This window comes from Ranitomeya variabilis, chromosome 7, assembly GCF_051348905.1.
Source record: "Ranitomeya variabilis isolate aRanVar5 chromosome 7, aRanVar5.hap1, whole genome shotgun sequence".
Taxonomy (NCBI): Eukaryota; Metazoa; Chordata; class Amphibia; order Anura; family Dendrobatidae; genus Ranitomeya; species Ranitomeya variabilis.
Genome location: NC_135238.1, coordinates 187,916,603 through 187,935,388, shown reverse-complemented (window position 1 = coordinate 187,935,388; position 18,786 = coordinate 187,916,603). Strand labels below are relative to the sequence as shown.

The 18,786-nt window shown below is 46.5% G+C and overlaps 1 protein-coding gene across 1 annotated transcript; it reads right to left on the bottom strand.

Moving 5' to 3' along the window:
- Window positions 1–8,232: 8,232 nt before the first annotated feature.
- Window positions 8,233–16,493, bottom strand: LOC143786287 (formimidoyltransferase-cyclodeaminase-like). Its single transcript, XM_077275561.1, has 9 exons — window positions 16,358–16,493; window positions 12,757–12,845; window positions 11,731–11,910; window positions 10,951–11,088; window positions 10,742–10,870; window positions 10,212–10,273; window positions 9,988–10,114; window positions 8,416–8,577; window positions 8,233–8,280 (listed from the first exon to the last, which is right to left on the bottom strand). The coding sequence occupies exons 1-9, from the start codon at window positions 16,491–16,493 to the stop codon at window positions 8,233–8,235; spliced, it is 1,071 nt and encodes a 356-aa protein (XP_077131676.1).
- Window positions 16,494–18,786: the final 2,293 nt, after the last annotated feature.

The following is an 18,786-nucleotide window of genomic DNA, read 5'->3' as shown; positions in this document are numbered from 1 at the left end:
AGGACTGGAAGACTGAAGGGGCATTTGAAAGACCAAAAGGCATCACCAAATACTCAAAGTGGCCCTCGGGCGTATTAAATGCGGTTTTCCACTCATCCCCCTGCCTGATTCGCACCAAATTATACGCCCCACGGAGATCAATCTTAGAGAACCACTTGGCCCCCTTTATGCGAGCAAACAAATCAGTCAGCAACGGCAATGGGTATTGATATTTAACCGTGATTTTATTCAAAAGCCGATAATCAATACATGGTCTCAAAGAGCCGTCTTTTTTTGACACAAAGAAAAAACCGGCTCCTAAGGGAGATGACGATGGCCGAATATGTCCCTTTTCCAAGGACTCCTTTATATATTCTCGCATAGCAGCATGCTCAGGCACAGACAGATTAAATAAACGACCCTTTGGGTATTTACTACCCGGGATTAAATCTATGGCACAATCGCACTCTCGGTGCGGAGGTAGCGAACCAAGCTTGGGTTCTTCAAAGACATCACGAAATTCAGACAAGAATTCAGGAATCTCAGAGGGAATAGATGATGAAATGGAAACCAAAGGTACATCCCCATGAGTCCCCTTACATCCCCAGCTCAACACAGACATAGCTCTCCAGTCGAGGACTGGGTTGTGAGATTGCAGCCATGGCAATCCTAGCACCAAAACATCATGTAGATTATACAGCACCAGAAAGCGAATAGTCTCCTGGTGATCCGGATTAATACGCATAGTTACTTGTGTCCAGTATTGTGGTTTATTACTAGCCAATGGGGTGGAGTCAATCCCCTTCAGAGGAATAGGAGTCTCCAAAGGCTCTAAATCATACCCACAGCGTTTGGCAAAGGACCAATCCATAAGACTCAAAGCGGCGCCAGAGTCGATATAGGCGTCCGTGGTAATGGATGACAAAGAGCAAATCAGGGTCACAGATAGAATGAACTTAGACTGTAAAGTGCCAATGGAAACAGACTTATCAAGCTTCTTAGTGCGCTTAGAGCATGCTGATATAACATGAGTAGAATCACCACAATAGAAACACAACCCATTTTTCCGTCTAAAATTCTGCCGCTCGCTTCTGGACAGAATTCTATCACACTGCATACTTTCTGGCGTCTTCTCAGTGGACACCGCCAAATGGTGCACTGGTTTGCGCTCCCGCAGACGCCTATCGATCTGAATAGCCATTGTCATGGACTCATTCAGACCCGTAGGCACAGGGAACCCCACCATAACATCCTTAATGGCATCAGAGAGACCCTCTCTGAAAGTCGCCGCCAGGGCGCACTCATTCCACTGAGTAAGCACAGACCATTTACGGAATCTTTGGCAGTAAATTTCAGCTTCATCTTGCCCCTGACATAGGGACATCAAGGTTTTTTCTGCCTGAAGCTCCAAATGAGGTTCCTCATAAATCAACCCCAAGGCCAGAAAAAACACTTCCACATTGAGCAACGCAGGATCCCCTGGTGTCAATGAAAAAGCCCACTCTTGAGGGTCGCCCCGGAGCAAGGAAATCACAATCCTGACCTGCTGTGCAGGATCTCCGGCAGAGCGAGACTTCAGGGACAAAAATAATTTGCAATTATTTCTAAAATTCTGAAAACCAGATCTATTCCCCGAGAAAAATTCCGGCAAAGGAACTCTCGGTTCAGATATAGGTGCATGAACAACAAAATCTTGCAAATTTTGTACCTTCGTGGCAAGATTATTCAAACCTGCAGTTACACTCTGAAGATCCATTATAAACAGGTGAACACAGAGCCATTCAAAGATTAGAAGGAGAGAAAGAAAAAAAAAAGGCTGCAGCATAGACAGACTGGCAAGTGGTCCAATTAAGAGCACACTCAAAACTAGAGGGAAAAAAAAAAAAAAAAAAATTCTCAGCAGACTTCTTATTTCTCTCCTTTCTCAGCCAAGGATTTTAACCCTTTAGTGGGCCGGTCAAACTGTCATGTTCTCAATGGCAAGAGAACATAGCATATATAGGAACTAGCTCTTGGAAGATGGAAACTGAACTGACCATGAACTAAACCTACCGCACAACTAGCAGTGGCCGGGTAGCATTCCTACTTTTTATCCCTAGATGCCCAGCGCCAGCCGGAGGACTAAATAATGCTAGCAGAGGAAAATATTAGTCCTAGCTCACCTCTAGAGAAATACCCCGAAAGGAGACAGAGGCCCCCCACATGTATTGGCGGTGATTTAAGATGAAATAACAAACGCAGCATGAAAATAGGTTTAGCAAATTTGAGGTCCACTTACTAGATAGCAGAAGACAGAAAGGACACTTTCATGGTCAGCTGAAAACCCTATCAAAACACCATCCAGAAATTACTTTAAGACTCTGGCATTAACTCATAATACCAGAGTGGCAATTCCTGATCACAAGAGCTTTCCAGACACAGTAACGAAACAACAGCTGTGAACTGGAACAAAAATGCAAAAACAAACATGGACAAAAGTCCAACTTATCTAGTTGTTGTCTAGGAGCAGGAACATGCACAGAGATGCTTCTGATAACATTGTTGACCGGCAAGCAACTAACAGAGAAGCAAGGTTATATAGCGACTCCCACATCTTGATGGGAACAGGTGAACAGAGAAGATGATGACACAAGTTCAATTCCACCAGTGGCCACCGGGGGAGCCCAGAATCCAAATTCACAACAGATTTGTCTTTTTCGTCTGCTTTCCATCCTCAGACTAATGGCCAGACCGAGCGGACTAATCAGACCTTGGAGACATATTTGAGGTGTTTTGTGTCCGCAGATCAGGATGATTGGGTTGCTTTTTTCCATTAGCGGAGTTCGCCCTCAATAATCGGGCCAGCTCTGCCACCTTGGTGTCTCCGTTTTTCTGTAATTCGGGGTTTCATCCTCGATTTTCTTGCGGTCAGGTGGAATCTTCGGATTGTCCTGGAGTGGATGCTGTGGTGGATAGGTTGCATCAGATCTGGGGGCAGGTAGTGGATAATTTGAAGCTGTCCCAGGAGAAGACTCAGCTTTTTGCCAACCGCCGTCGTCGTGTTGGTCCTCGGCTTTGTGTTGGGGACTTGGTGTGGTTGTCTTCTCGTTTTGTCCCTATGAGGGTTTCTTCTCCCAAGTTTAAGCCTCGGTTCATCGGCCCGTACAAGATATTGGAGATTCTTAACCCTGTGTCCTTCCGTTTGGACCTCCCTGCATCTTTTTCTATTCATAATGTTTTTCATCGGTCATTATTGCGCAGGTATGAGGTACCCGTTGTGCCTTCCGTTGAGCCTCCTGCTCCGGTGTTGGTTGAGGGCGAGTTGGAGTACGTTGTGGAAAAGATCTTGGACTCCCGTGTTTCCAGACGGAAACTCCAGTATCTGGTCAAATGGAAGGGATACGGTCAGGAGGATAATTCTTGGGTGACTGCCTCTGATGTTCATGCCTCCGATCTGGTCCGTGCCTTTCATAGGGCTCATCCTGATCTCCCTGGTGGTTCTGGTGAGGGTTCGGTGCCCCCTCCTTGAGGGGGGGGTACTGTTGTGAAATTGGATTCTGGGCTCCCCCGGTGGCCACTGGTGGAATTGAACTAGTGTGCATCATCCCCTCTGTTCACCTGTTCCTATCAGGATGTGGGAGTCGCTATTTAACCTTGCTCCTCTGTTAGTTCCATGCCGGTCAACAATGTAATCAGAAGCCTTTCTGTGCATGTTCCTGCTTCTAGACAACTCCCAGCTAAGTTGGACTTTAGTCCTTGTTTGTTTTTGCATTTTGTTCCAGTTCACAGCTGTTGTTTCGTTTCTGTGTCTGGAAAGCTCTTGTGAACTGAAATTGCCACTCTGGTGTTATGAGTTAATACTAGAGTCTTAAAGTAATTTCAGGATGGTGTTTTGATAGGGTTTTCAGCTGACCATGAAAGTTCCTTTTCTGTCTTCCTGCTATTTAGTAAGCGGACCTCGATTTTGCTAAACCTATTTTCATACTACGTTTGTCATCTTCATCTAATATCACCGCCAATATATGTGGGGGCCTCTGTCTGCCTTTTGGGGAAATTTCTCTAGAGGTGAGCCAGGACTGCATTTTCCTCTGCTAGGATTAGTTAGTCCTCCGGCTGGCGCTGGGCGTCTAGGGATAAAACGTAGGCACGCCACCCGGCTACTGTTAGTTGTGCGGCAGGTTTAGTTCATGGTCAGTTTTAGATTCCATCTTCCAAGAGCTAGCTCTTTATATATGCTGGGCTATGTTCTCTTGCCATTGAGAATCATGACAGTAGTTCACCCAACAGCAGCACTGCTCACAGCCATACACTATACAGACACCGCGATTGGCGTCTTCAGGGTTATGAACCCGACAGTCCAGTCCACACCCCTTACATTGGTATACTGTATGTAGCTTTTGGTTGTCTTGTATACTGCACGCATTTTTCATTAGCTTTTGAGTCATCTGAACTATTCCACCAAGCCATTTTCTATGAATCCATACATTATCGCATCTTTCAATTTTGTAAACTAAATATTACACTAACGGGCAATACTTCACAAAAAAGTAATAATGAGATCCAGTAATACACAGGAGTACCACAAAATTATGCCCAAACACATCTGGTGAAAGAAAGTGAATAATCCTTTAATGTATTACCTGACTATTAAATTCATCATCCTTGATTTCACGGAGGTTTATGAGAACATTGAAATAAGCTCCAAAGACTCCGGTCTCTAAAGCTTTAGCTGCCACCTAATTAAAAAAGAATAAATCCAGTCACATCTACCAAAATAAGATGAAAGTGCAATAAAATAAAAAGCACACAAAAAAAAAACCCACACCACACACCACAGATAAGATTGAGGTCCTTGTTGTTAAATATCCAGATTATGAGTCAGAGGCACAGAAGCCGGATATGAATACTTGAAGCCCATATAAAATGTTGGCTAGAAAAGGTCTCTCCTGCACTAGTCTTATCCTCCAAATGGCTTCTTTATTTAGTTTAAGGTTTACCACTATCCAAAATGAAAATCAAGTAACAAAGAGCTGCCGATTAGGACATATATATATATATATATATATATATATACGTATATATATATATATATATATATATATATATATATATATACACTCACCGGCCACTTTATTAGGTACACCATGCTAGTAACGGGTTGGACCCCCTTTTGCCTTCAGAACTGCCTCAATTCTTCGTGGCATAGATCAGAGGTCCCCAACCGCCGGTCCGCGGACCAGGACCGGGCCGTTGGGGTTTTTCAGCCGGTCCGCGGCGCCCCTGTTCAGGGGTCACGTGGGACCGCTCATTAGAGAAATGAATAGGCTGCTCCACCTCCCATAGGGGCGGAGCCGCATAATTCATTTCTCTAATGAGCGGTGCCGGTGACCGCTGACAGAGGAAGAGGCTGCGGCACCGAAGACCAGCTGTCCGGGGGAAGGAGCGGGACGCCGGGAGCAGGTAAGTATTACATAGTCACCTGTCCTCGTTCCACACGCCGGGCGCTGTCTCCATCTTCCCGGCGTCTCTCCGCTCTGACTGTTCAGGCAGAGGGCGCGATGACGCATATAGTGTGCGCGCTGCCCTCTGCCTGATCAGTCAGTGCAGAGAGACGCCGGGAAGATGGCGCCGAGGAGCTGCAAGCAAGACAGGTGAGTATGTGTTTTATTATTTTTATTGCAGCAGCAGCAGCACAGCTATGGGGCAATCATGGACGGTGCAGAGCACTGTATGGCACAGCTATGGGGCAATAATGGACGGTGCAGAGCACTATATGGCACAGCTATGGGGCAATAATGGTGCAGAGCACTGTATGGTACAGCTATGGGGCAATGGTGCAGAGCACTATATGGCACAGCTATGGGGCAATAATGGTGCAGAGCACTATATGGCACAGCTATGGGGCAATAATGGTGCAGAGCACTGTATGGCACAGCTATGGGGCAATAATGGTGCAGAGCACTATATGGCACAGCTATGGGGCAATAATGGTGCAGAGCACTATATGGCACAGCTATGGGGCAATTATGAACGGTGCAGAGCACTATATGGCACAGCTATGGGGCAATAATGGTGCAGAGCACTGTATGGCACAGCTATGGGGCAATAATAAACGGTGCAGAGCACTATATGGCACAGCTATGGGGCAATAATGGTGCAGAGCACTATATGGCACAGCTATGGGGCAATAATGGTGCAGAGCACTATATGGCACAGCTATGGGGCAATTATGAACGGTGCAGAGCACTATATGGCACAGCTATGGGGCAATTATGAACGGTGCAGAGCACTGTATGGCACAGCTATGGGGCAATAATGGTGCAGAGCACCAGGGAAACAAGCATGGTGCTCCCACTCATTCTGAACCTATGGTAAGTTGAATCACATTCTCATTATAAATGTCATAATTATATGATAAGTATGCACTAAGCTCCATCCCTCCATAACCCCACCCCCATATGACCAAAGCCCCGCCCCTGCCCCACCCCCACCGGGCCATGGAAAACTGGTCTTGCTTAAAGCCGGTCCCTGGTGCAAAAAAGGTTGGGGACCTCTGGCATAGATTCAACAAGGTGCTGGAAGCATTCCTCAGAGATTTTGGTCCATATTGACATGATGGCATCACACAGTTGCCGCAGATTTGTCGGCTGCACATCCCAAAGATGCTCCATACAAGGCAGGATGGATCCATGCTTTCATGTTGTTTACGCCAAATTCTGACCCTACCATCCGAATGTCGCAGCAGAAATCGAGACTCATCAGACCAAGCAACGTTTTTCCAATCTTCTACTGTCCAATTTCGATGAGCTTGTACAAATTGTAGCCTCAGTTTCCTGTTCTTAGCTGAAAGGAGTGGTACCCGGTGTGGTCTTCTGCTGCTGTAGCCCATCTGCCTCAAAGTTCGACGCACTGTGCGTTCAGAGATGCTCTTAGGCCTACCTTGGTTGTAACGGGTGGCGATTTGAGTCACTGTTGCCTTTCTATCAGCTCGAACCAGTCTGCCCATTCTCCTCTGACCTCTGGCATCAACAAGGCATTTCCGCCCACAGAACTGCCGCTCACTGGATTTTTTTTCTTTTTCGGACCATTCTCTGTAAACCCTAGAGATGGTTGTGCGTGAAAATCCCAGTAGATCAGCAGTTTCTGAAATACTCAGACCAGCCCTTCTGGCACCAACAACCATGCCACGTTCAAAGGCACTCAAATCACCTTTCTTCCCCATACTGATGCTCGGTTTGAACTGCAGGAGATTGTCTTGACCATGTCTACATGCCTAAATGCACTGAGTTGCCGCCATGTGATTGGCTGATTAGAAATTAAGTGTTAACAAGAAGTTGGACAGGTGTACCTAATAAAGTGGCCGGTGAGTGTATATACACGGTTGTTCAATCTGGGGCTAAACAAGTATAATGTAAATGGGATAAGTGATAAATACAATGGATTCATTTAGCACTTATCCCATTTACATTATACTTGCCTGCCATCTAGTGGCTCTTTTTACAAATTACATCTTGGGTAAGATTTCTAAGTCCTATTACAGTTGGGATTCCTTCTATTCTATTTTATTCCCTTGAGCTGATTGTTAGTAACTTCAATTGAATCGATGCCTGTTGTAAGGTGATTATTGGTGATTTTCTTGGTCTGTGTTCACTCTTGGATAATGGATTAAAAAGGGGAAACTAGGAGACACTGTGACGTCCGCCCCCTCCTAAGCATGTCCATATAACCCCTCCAGGAGGACACCTTCCATAGGCAGACATATCATAAACTTATTTTCTCGGGTCACACCCTGACTCTTTTGGAGGTCCCATTTTTTCCTCACCTCCCTGTCTTTTTACTATAAAATATTTTGTTTTAAGTATTATGCTAATAGAGGAAAAAAGTTTGCATTCACTACTTCTTGCGTCATTTCATACCTTAATAGGTAAACTTATATAATTATGTACAATTGAAGTGCTATTGCCAATTGAATTTTGGATCATGGATTAACCTTTTATTTCCCAGCCTTGAAGAACAGGCCATGAAAACTGAAATTTCTGCAAGTAAATATCCAAAAATGCACCCTAGATGCAGTTAGGTCCAAAATATGAAAATAATCTAATACAAACGCATAACCCCCTAAGAATGGACCCAATACAGGAGGTATTGGGTCTCAAAAGTGTTAAAAAAAAAAAATTATATACACACTTTATGCACCCCCAGTTATTAACCCTTTACTATACTGTGCGGTCAGTACACAGACCGGTTTTGTGCTACAGTAGTAATCATTTATACTCACTTCTGTTGTTGTTCTTCAGTGTCTTTGGGAAGCTTTAGTGCAGCCTGCAGAGGGGGACACCAAGGGGGAAAGTGGAAATTAGGTAGTAATAGACGAGAAGAAAATAAAAGACGTAATGGAGTTGGGTATTGGAGGGTAAAACAGAGCTAAAGTCAAAATCTAGTTAAAAATAAAATTACCATATAGCTTCCAAATGCATTGGAGTCCGAGTCTACGAGAGCCAGCAACTGACCGACTGCATGATGAAAAGAGGGAATCAACTCCCTCATCGCTCCATCCAAAGATTCAAATTGACGTTTTCCGTAAGTCATCTGCCCCACCATACATCCTAGTACTGCTCCCTAAAATGAGAATGTGACCCAAACTGCAATATTACAATTATCCAGCAAACAAGAATCCAATTTCATTTAAAAAAAAAAGAAAAAAAAGAAGTGGTCTCCTTTCAAAATTATTATGCAACTTACCTGCTAGTTAAATGCCTCTATTGTGTAAAAGTAATTGCCACAGAGGTGCAAACCACTGAGAAGACGTGTCAGATTCATTATGTGACGTATGCCACTTAAAGAATTTGGCGCATTGTACTACAGCAAGCTCTTAATTAAGACCAAATCGCCAAGATTCATCCAATGTTGTAGATTTATTTATTTAATACACTTGTGTGAACTTGCCCTTAGATGGACACCAACTTGGTTTATACCTTCACTACCACATACAGCTAAAATATAGGTGTATTTCTAACCCACAAAGATGACAGTGGTATAGGTCCATCTATGTGCCAAGTCTATAGTATGCTAGAAGTAAGGGTATAAGCAAAATGAAGTGTTAAGTAATCATGGAGAGTAAGATTATCAGTGTTCGAAATAATAAAAACACACACAACAGATTAATTACAATTCAGAATGTTGTGAAGCGACACGCATCAATGGATTTTGCCTTGGAATATTGGTTCATTGAGTGGTACAGGGAACAAAGTACCATGGTGAATCCAGATAGATAACCCATCTTTGTATTTTGTGCTCTTTAAGGAATTAATACTAGACAGATTCACTAAAAAAAAAAAAATTTTTAAGGAAGGCGGTTTCCCAGTTGATGCTTTACATGCCATCTACACTGGTTAGCAGTAGTGGAGCATGTCAGCATAGCTCCATCAACTGTATAGTGGCTACTGCACATCTCCCCCTGGATTAAGAATGGGGTCATGCAGTGCACAGCGACGGCCACTACACCATTGATGGAACCGAGCTATTCAGCCACACTACTGCCAACATCCGGCTGTCACTGGGACCTAGAAAAGCTGAACAGTGGGGGTGCAGCCCATCACCGATCTGATATTGATGACTTATCCAGGAGGGCCACGTTCACCATTTTACATCCGGATTTGTAAACCAAAATCAGGAGTGGAACAATCAGAGAAAAGTAGAATATAAACAAGTCACCTCTTCTGTATTTATCACCCATTGACCAGATACTGAACATGGCCTTAGGATAGGTCATCAATATAAAAAGTGGTGGAGTAACCTTTTAAAAAAAGTTTTGTAAAATTGGAATTTATGTTTGTTGTATTTTGAAAGATTGAATACAAATGTAATCTAATTAAAGAAAAAAGTTTGTTAAGTGCCAAACATACACAAAATGAAGCAAAAAAATTTATTTTGGTCACCTGATTGTGCGTCGCTTTAGTCCTACACAATAATTGCATAGAAACACATTGTGTCATCTAAAATGTTCCTACCCCTGCTCCCTGCTCTTACCATAGCCGACACGGCAGCAGACACAGAGCCACCTCCGGGGGTGGCCGTCCGCGCCCCCACACTCTGCACAAACCCTTTCAACGTCTGTGTGATAAGTGATCCAGACACGTCGTCTTGAATAAGATACCTACGATACATAATGTGCATTCATTATCAATTACAGCTAAGAACTTTGGGGTAGAATCGGCAGAATACCGGTCGGTAGGAGGGAAGGTTCAACTTACTCTATAATTCTTTTCTGAGGTTCAAAAGGAGCCAATGAATCAAGTCCAAGTCTGTTAATAACCTTGACAAGAAGGAAAAGTATAAAACAGTTCAGTATATAATACAAATCTGTTGGGTTCTCATCCTAAATAATATTCAATATAGTTTAAAGGGAATCTGTCAACAGGTATTCACTACCCCATCTGAGAGCATGATGTAGGGAAAGAGACCCTGATTCCAGCAGTCACTTTACGGAGTGCAGCCGTTGTGATATAAATTTTATACGTACCTCCACTGATTAGCAGCTGTATGTATGTACAGCATATCGAAACTACAACACATCTTAGTAAGCCACACACTGAAATCAGTGTCTCAGCCCCTTCCTGCTGACAGATCTAAAATTATGCATAAATCAAGATTTTGTTGAACAAAATTTGTGAGTAGCACATTGTATAATCTGCCCTAGAAAAGCCACAATATGGGAATGGTAATCTGTCGGAACAGGAGCTTATGAATAACTGGTCTTACATTGAAGGAAGGCGAAGATTACCAGTCGAATTTTGTGTTCTTCCAATATAAACAAGTTTTCTTCTTTGATATAATATTCTGCAGAAGTTATCAAGGCTTGAAGAGGCACTAAACCCACCAACTGCGAGCCGAGAATCGGAAGACTCAACTCCTAAAACAAGACAAAGTAGTTTAGCTAAACCAAAAAAGTAACCTACACGGCTAACAGGCACAAAAATGAAACTCAGGCACCTTGGCATCTTTGTGCGTTTCTTCATACACCTCGTGAAGAGGAGTCATTTCATAATCTAATATGTTTACAGACACTTGAGCCAGATTCTCCTCTTGCAGGTACCAGCCAATCGCCTGCACTTTTTTGAGACGTCCAGGCTGAAATAAAAGGGGGAAAAAAAAAGGCATTGGAAAAGCTTTGCAATGTGCAAGTCAAGAAGAAGAGCTTTTTTTGAAAGTGCTCTGATCATGACAAGTATTCAAGTAACCACCAGTAATAACAATCAAGTGGCAGTGTCAATGAAGAACATTTTAGCTGCAGGTCTCAGGAAATCTGGCACTAGATTTAGGCAGCCCGATTTGAGAGACTCCGACGTTAGCATTCTGTCACCTGTAATCAAGAACATACTGCAGCAGCTACAGAAGAAGAGTACTACAAAGACATCCTACTAGGTGAGAGACCATCAGGGTTTCTCGCACTATAGGTTAACCTGTAGTGCAAACCTGACTACAGAGTCTCCAAAATTGAAGTCAATGTGAATAAGTATGCAGAAGTACATGCAAGACCAACATCTGGGGTCAGAATATGGGCAGAGTGGTCTCCTGAGCTAGACTCAACAGCCTCATATACGAGTGGTCAGGAAATCCACGGCTGGTCCCGATATCACCATCAGAGATCACAAAATGGTCATATAATTAACATGTTGCATCTCATTACCAAAGCTGGGCCCTCTATTCAGAATGCAAACAATTCCATTGGATTTAGTCATACTTTACCGCGTATAGAACATTTCTGCTCACCTGACCTTTCCCGCGACCACCTTCTCTGATGTTAAGCGCTATACGATGAGCAAGCTCCTTTGTCGTTAGTAGGTTTATATTGTACGCTATGAGAAATTTCCGGGCTCCTGTCACAGTTGCCCCCCAACTTGGAACAAAAACTGGCTCCCCATAATCTGGTTTCCATTCTGTATTTTGCAACTAGAGGAGAAAAAAAAAAAAGAAAAAAGAAGTTAAAGTAAAGTAAACTCGAGATCAGTCTGGATTACATAAAAGATCACCAATGGCAGCACATTGTTCTGTGTAAACAGGACCTGCGTTCCCTAAAATATTGGCAGCCTGTGCACACAATCATCCATTAGTGAGCGTTCTGTGCGCATCTGAATTGAGGTTGGTCACTGTTGCTTTTTAAAAATGCCAAAGACAAGATTTTGTTATTCACACAACCTGTAAATCAACATAATGTACAGTGAGACCCATATTCTAGCGCTATATCACTTACTGAGCTGATAGCTGTAGTTTTGAAAAAAAAACAAAACGCTATTTTATCAGCAGGAGATTATCACAAGAGGACTTGTAAACCTGCTGCCAGGTAGTCCTCCATGTTCATGAGCTCTGTATAACCCCACCACTATGCAAAGTGTACACAGAAAGGAAGCTGCCAATCAGTGGTGTAAATGAGGTTATACAGAGCTCACGAATATGGAGGACTACCTGGCAGCAGGTTTACTAGTCCTCTTGTGATAAAATCACTATTTTATCAGCAGGAGATTATCAAATCTACAGCAAGCAGCCCAGTAAGTGACATCACTGGAATCAGAGGTGACAAAAATCTGATGGCAAATCACCTATTATCGTAAAGGCCCCCATTAAAATTGACCCGCAATTGAAGATACAACAAGACTGATAAAACTTTGGTCATGACTTATTGTAGTGAACATATCTAAAATAACTTCCTATTGTACATATACAGCTACCTACACAAATGATAAATATGCTACATGGTAAAGAGAAAGAAAATTAAAGATTTGTAGCCATATAATATACCTTGGTGGGAAGAGCTTCATACTCTCCAGCTCTCACAGCGGGGAGAGTCCTTCGATTCTTAGTGCGTGCAGCCTCTGCATAAAGATACACTAAAATAAAAAGGAGAAAAAAAAAAAAGTTTGATAGTTTAGTAGACAAGTGCACTGAAATTACTCATTAATATACTGTAGCAACAGGCTGTAGACATGGGGGAAGAAATACAAAAACATCTGAGAGAAGTTTGGAAAAAAACTGGGGAGAACATATAAAACACATACTGATCGGGATTGTGGGCCCCAATGGGGACAGGGATAATGTCTGCAAATGTAAAGGGAGATGGAATTTATGAAGCTGAGCTAAGATCAGTATATTAGAATTTATTGCTGAAACCAAATATTCCATTAACATTCTCTTGCAAGTTACAGTATTTTTATTTTTTTTTGTTTAATTATAAGACGCACTTTTTTTCCCCAAAATTTTTTTGGGGAAAATGGGGGTGCGTCGTATGATCACAATATACTTACAAATCCTGTGGCGGTGGCAGCGGTCCCGATGCAGCCTCCCTTCCAAGGCTGGTGCGGCTGGGGTCTGTGGTGTGGTGGGCTGTGCAGTGCTCCAGGGCAGTGGCAGCGGCTCTCTGCTCCTTGGGGGGCTCCGCTGGCATTTCGTCAAAGCCCAGAGGCCCCCGGAAGATGGCCGCCAAGCCGGAGCACACTCAGATTCAAATTTTGGCAACGAGATCTCGTCCCGAGATCTGAATCTGAGCGTGCGCCGGCCATGTTCCCGGAGGCCACTACAACATGACATTAATGGATGAGCGGGGGCCTCCGGGCTTTGACAAAATGCCGGCGGAGCACAGAGAGCCACAGCCCCTGAGCACACAGCCACCACCCCTGACGCACAGAACCAGCCTGGGATTTCCCGGAGGCCACCGCACCAGCCTGGACCACCGAATGACCCCTGTGAACACTCCCCCCATTCCCCCACCTGTGCCCATCCCCTCACTGGTAAGCTACATTCAGACTGTAAGACGGACCCCCATTTGACACATTTCCCCCCCCCTCCCCCATTTTCCTTCTGAAAATTTGGGGTGCGTCTTATGGTCCTGTGCATCTTATAGTCTGAAAAAATACGGTAACCATTTCCTACTAAAATGTCTTCACTAGTCCCTAGATGCCGTCACATGTAACCCACACATGCTCTTATCCGGAACGTCTCCAGTTTCCCCTTCTTTGAATTATACGATTTGCCATTCTTACCCCTCTAATAGTCATCAGCTCCCGTCTCCCAACAGGATTCTACTATGGCTCAATGGTCGCCTCAACTGCTGGGCTTGCCACTCTTGGCTGAAATTCAATTATCCATTTCCTATCTACATTTGGAGTGCCCACCAGGGCCGTGGGGTACTCGGGCCGGGTTGGACAGTTCGTCGGGGGTTGTTGTCACAGTAGCAGTGACCCGGTCCATGGCCCTGGGCGTCCAATAAAATGGGAATGAAGGGGGAATAAAGTTTATAGGATATTAGTTTGTGACGCCACCCGTGGTGTTCAGCAATAAAGAAATGGCCGATGCTGCAGTTCAGGTCCACTGGGGGCAGTTGGTGACGCCTCAGAGATGTTCCAGCTCTCCACGGGTAGAGCTAGGCCCCAGGGCAGTTAAAGTCAATGATAGTGAATGTTGTAATGCAGGGCAGGTGACGTAGTAAATAATTCTGAGGACACAGCAGGGTGGAGTCTTCACAGTTCTTAGGTATAGTCCCCAGGAGGGTGCTGTGTCCTCCGAGTCCGTGATCCAGCCAGCTCTCAGGTAATTTGGGGTTCACTTTCCCTGAGACTCCCTTTCTTATGCTCCTTCCCTGGCTGTCTCTTTGAGCTGTCTTCGCCCTCCTGCCCTGCGCCTCATACAGTGTTCCAAGCCAGCTTCGGATCTTGTCGGCGACATTCTCCTGGTCCCCTTGATCCTATATGGCTGCCTTTTCAGTGAATGTGTGTGGATGTGGCTGGCACATACAGATACCACAGCCTCTGGCTTGCTAGCCGAGTCTTGTAGTTCCTCCACTAGTCTGGGGGCTGGTCCCCCCACTGCGATCTGGTCCTTCCACCCGACTACGGTCAGCATGGATTCGGGCACCCAGGGTAGATTCCTCACTTCCCTGTCCACTAGGACCCCTTCCTTCCTTCTCTCAGTAGCTTCTCGCTCCACGTCTGCTCTCCTCCACTCATTACTGACACACTCCACCTTCTAACTCTCTCTCCACCCACACCCTCTACCTAGTTCACCCTCCAGCCTGAGATGGGGCCCTCCCTCAATAGGGTCCACACCTATCCCCTGGCCGGGAGTGGTGTTGGATGCTAGTGTGGGTCTCGGGTAGTGCCCCCTCCTTACCCGAGAGCAGAGTACCACACCTCTGGCTGAGGTGCAGTACCTCTGTGGTGACTGGACCTTCAGGGGCACCACACATTTTCTTTGTTGAGAACATATTTCTGCTGGTAAAATCTGGGTTATACCTGGCAAATAATCATGGTAATACATGGGTCCGAGAGTAATTTTTCTCCTTTTTAAAAAGATCAAAATTTTGGTTGACCAATTTTGCGATGTTAAGTTGGAGGAGAAGGTATTGGTATTGGTTGAAAGACTGACGAGAAGCAAATGAGGATGGCGCCTTAAAAGGTCACCTGAATCTATTAGAGATTTTGTTTATAAAACTCCACATCGTGGAAGAATTTGCCCCACTCCATCCACTTCACTAAACTTTGTATGATTTATTTATAGGAATCAAAAGTTTGCACCGAAATAAGGGCTATAAACGCACATTTCTTACCTGGGACATGCAGCTCATTCGCTAGTCTTTCAGCAAAGTGGTTGCGCAGGAAACACATTCAGCCATGGTCACATTTCGGACAGGAATAAATGGACACACATCCAGAGCGCCCATACGAGGATGCTCCCCTGGAGAGCAATGACATAAGTGTGGAATATGCAGTTATGTATACATTAATTAGCAGATTTGTAGGATGGTAGTTGAGCGAACATGCTGAGATAAGGCGTTATCTGAGCATGCTCGTGGGCCAACAGAACGACTTCGGTGTGGTCTAAAAATCTTTTATAGTGCTTTGGGAAGTTACATTTCTTCACCCAGAGGATAATTTGGTTTTCCGTGGTCTAAAAAAAAAAAAAGGGGGTTCTTGTCCCCGTGGCTGCACGTCTCACGGCTGTTCGACAGACACAGCACATGCAAGGATTACCGGTTTATTAGCACATCACTAACAAATACCATAATGAATCAGGGATGGAAAATGTGTCTAAACATCCTCCAAGAGAAACTTCTCTCAATAATCCAGGAGCAACTTGGTGAAGAGCAATGTTTTCTTCCAGCATGATGAAGCATCATGTTACAAGGCAAAGATGACAGAGTGGCTCAGTGAGCAAAGATAGATATATCTATCTTTATAAAAAAAAAAAAAAAAGTCTATGGGCAGGAAACTCCCCAGATCTCAATTCAATTGAGAATCAGTGGTCAAGCCTCAAAAACAGAAGAAGTCTATAATGCTCTCCTGCTATATTTCAGACTGTGCAGCATTTCCAGAGATGACAGGTTAATATGAGAGGAGCAGACACTTACCTTTGTGTTTGCTCATATCGATCATCTTAAAAGCAATGCGTGCTGCATTCAGCTCCCCTTCAACAACTGGGAACCCACGAAGGTGTACACCGTTCTGTTGGTGGATGCTCCGGGGTCCACATCCAACAACCGGCATCCTTCAGTCGCAAAAATAGCTGCTGCCAGCGCATCAACGGTCTGGATAACAGGAAGATTGTAAGGGCGGATTAGAAAACTTATCTTGGATACAGGTGCAAACAGATACCAACAAATTTGGATTTGATGTATTCAAAATCAGTCAGGATTTCCTTTGAAGTTTTTGTACGTATAACAGTCAGCAGGAACAAGCTTAATAATCTGGATACCCTTTCCCCATGGAACGAAAGCTAAGGCTTATTCGCACATCAGTTTTTTTTCCCCCAACACACACGAGAAAACTGGTCTCAGATAGGGGTGCCTTTCTTAGATAGAAAAAAAGAAGAAAAAAAAAAACACCACACAAGGTAACTAGCAACCCATGAAAAAACAGTCTGCACTTGGATGGCATCCAAGTGTAGTCCTTTTTTTTTTTTTTTTTTTCCATAGATCAAAATCATCAATGGAAGTCTAACAAATCAACATTGAACAAGTCTCCACAATTTCACATGTATCATTCAGTCTGTAAAAATCTAATATATAATTGCCTAGAATACTACTTATTGCAATTTGTGCCAACTTCCGTGGCTTTGTCCGGAGCTAATGTCCGGAGCTAATGTCCGGAGCTAATGTCCGGAGCTAATGTCCGGAGCTAATGTCCGGAGATAAGTGACGTCACCAGTGTCCTACACCCAGGCAGAGCACAGGGGCCCCAGGCAGCATATGGGGCCCCAGGCAGAGCACAGGGGCCCCAGGCAGAGCACAGTGGCCCCAGGCAGAGCACAGGGGCCCCAGGCAGCATATGGGGCCCCAGGCAGAGCACAGTGGTCCCAGGTAGAGCACAGGGGCCCCAGGCAGCCTATGGGGCCCCAGGCAGAGCACAGGGGCCCCAGGCAGCATATGGGGCCCCAGGCAGAGCACAGGGGCCCCAGGCAGCATATGGGGCCCCAGGCAGAGCACAGTGGCCCCAGGCAGAGCACAGGGGCCCCAGGCAGCATATGGGGCCCCAGGCAGAGCACAGTGGTCCCAGGCAGAGCACAGGGGCCCCAGGCAGCCTATGGGGCCCCAGGCAGAGCACAGTGGCCCCAGGCAGAATATGGGGCCCCAGGCAGAGCACAGGGGCCCCAGGCAGAGCACAGGGGCCCCAGGCAGCATATAATGCCCCAGGCAGAGCACAGGGGCCCCAGGCAGCATATGGGGCCCCAGGCAGAGCACAGTGGCCCCAGGCAGAGCACAGGGGCCCCAGGCAGAACATGGGGCCCCAGGCAGAGCACAGGGGCCCCAGGCAGAGCACAGGGGCCCCAGGCAGCATATGGGGCCACAGGCAGAGCACAGGGGCCCCAGGCAGCATATGGGGCCCCAGGCAGAGCACAGTGGCCCCAGGCAGAGCACAGGGGCCCCAGGAGGCATATGGGGCCCCAGGCAGAGCACAGTGGTCCCAGGCAGAGCACAGGGGCCCCAGGCAGCATATGGGGCCCCAGGCAGAGAACAGGGGCCCCAGGCAGCATATGAGGCCCCAGGCAGAGCACAGTGGCCCCAGGCAGAGCACAGTGGCCCCAGGCAGCATATGGGGCCCCAGGCAGAGCACAGTGGTCCCAGGCAGAGCACAGGGGCCCCAGGCAGCCTATGGAGCCCCAGGAAGAGCACAGTGGCCCCAGGCAGAACATGGGGCCCCAGGCAGAGCACAGGGGCCCCAGGCAGAGCACAGGGGCCCCAGGCAGCATATGGGGCCCCAGGCAGAGCACAGGGGCCCCAGGCAGTATATGGGGCCCCAGGCAGAGCACAGTGGCCCCAGGCAGAGCACAGGGGCCCCAGGCAGAACATGGGGCCCCAGGCAGAGCACAGGGGCCCCAGGCAGAGCACAGGGGCCCCAGGCAGCATATGGGGCCCCGGGCAGAGCACAGGGGCCCCAGGCAGCATATGGGGCCCCAGGCAGAGCACAGTGGCCCCAGGCAGAGCACAGGGGCCCCAGGCAGCATATGGGGCCCCAGGCAGAGCACAGTGGTCCCAGGTAGAGCACAGGGGCCCCAGGCAGCCTATGGGGCCCCAGGCAGAGCACAGGGGCCCCAGGCAGCATATGGGGCCCCAGGCAGAGCACAGGGGCCCCAGGCAGCATATGGGGCCCCAGGCAGAGCACAGTGGCCCCAGGCAGAGCACAGGGGCCCCAGGCAGAAAATGGGGCCCCAGGCAGAGCACAGGGGCCCCAGGCAGAGCACAGGGGCCGCAGGCAGCATATGGGGTCCCAGGCAGAGCACAGGGGCCCCAGGCAGCATATGGGGCCCCAGGCAGAGCACAGTGGCCCCAGGCAGAGCACA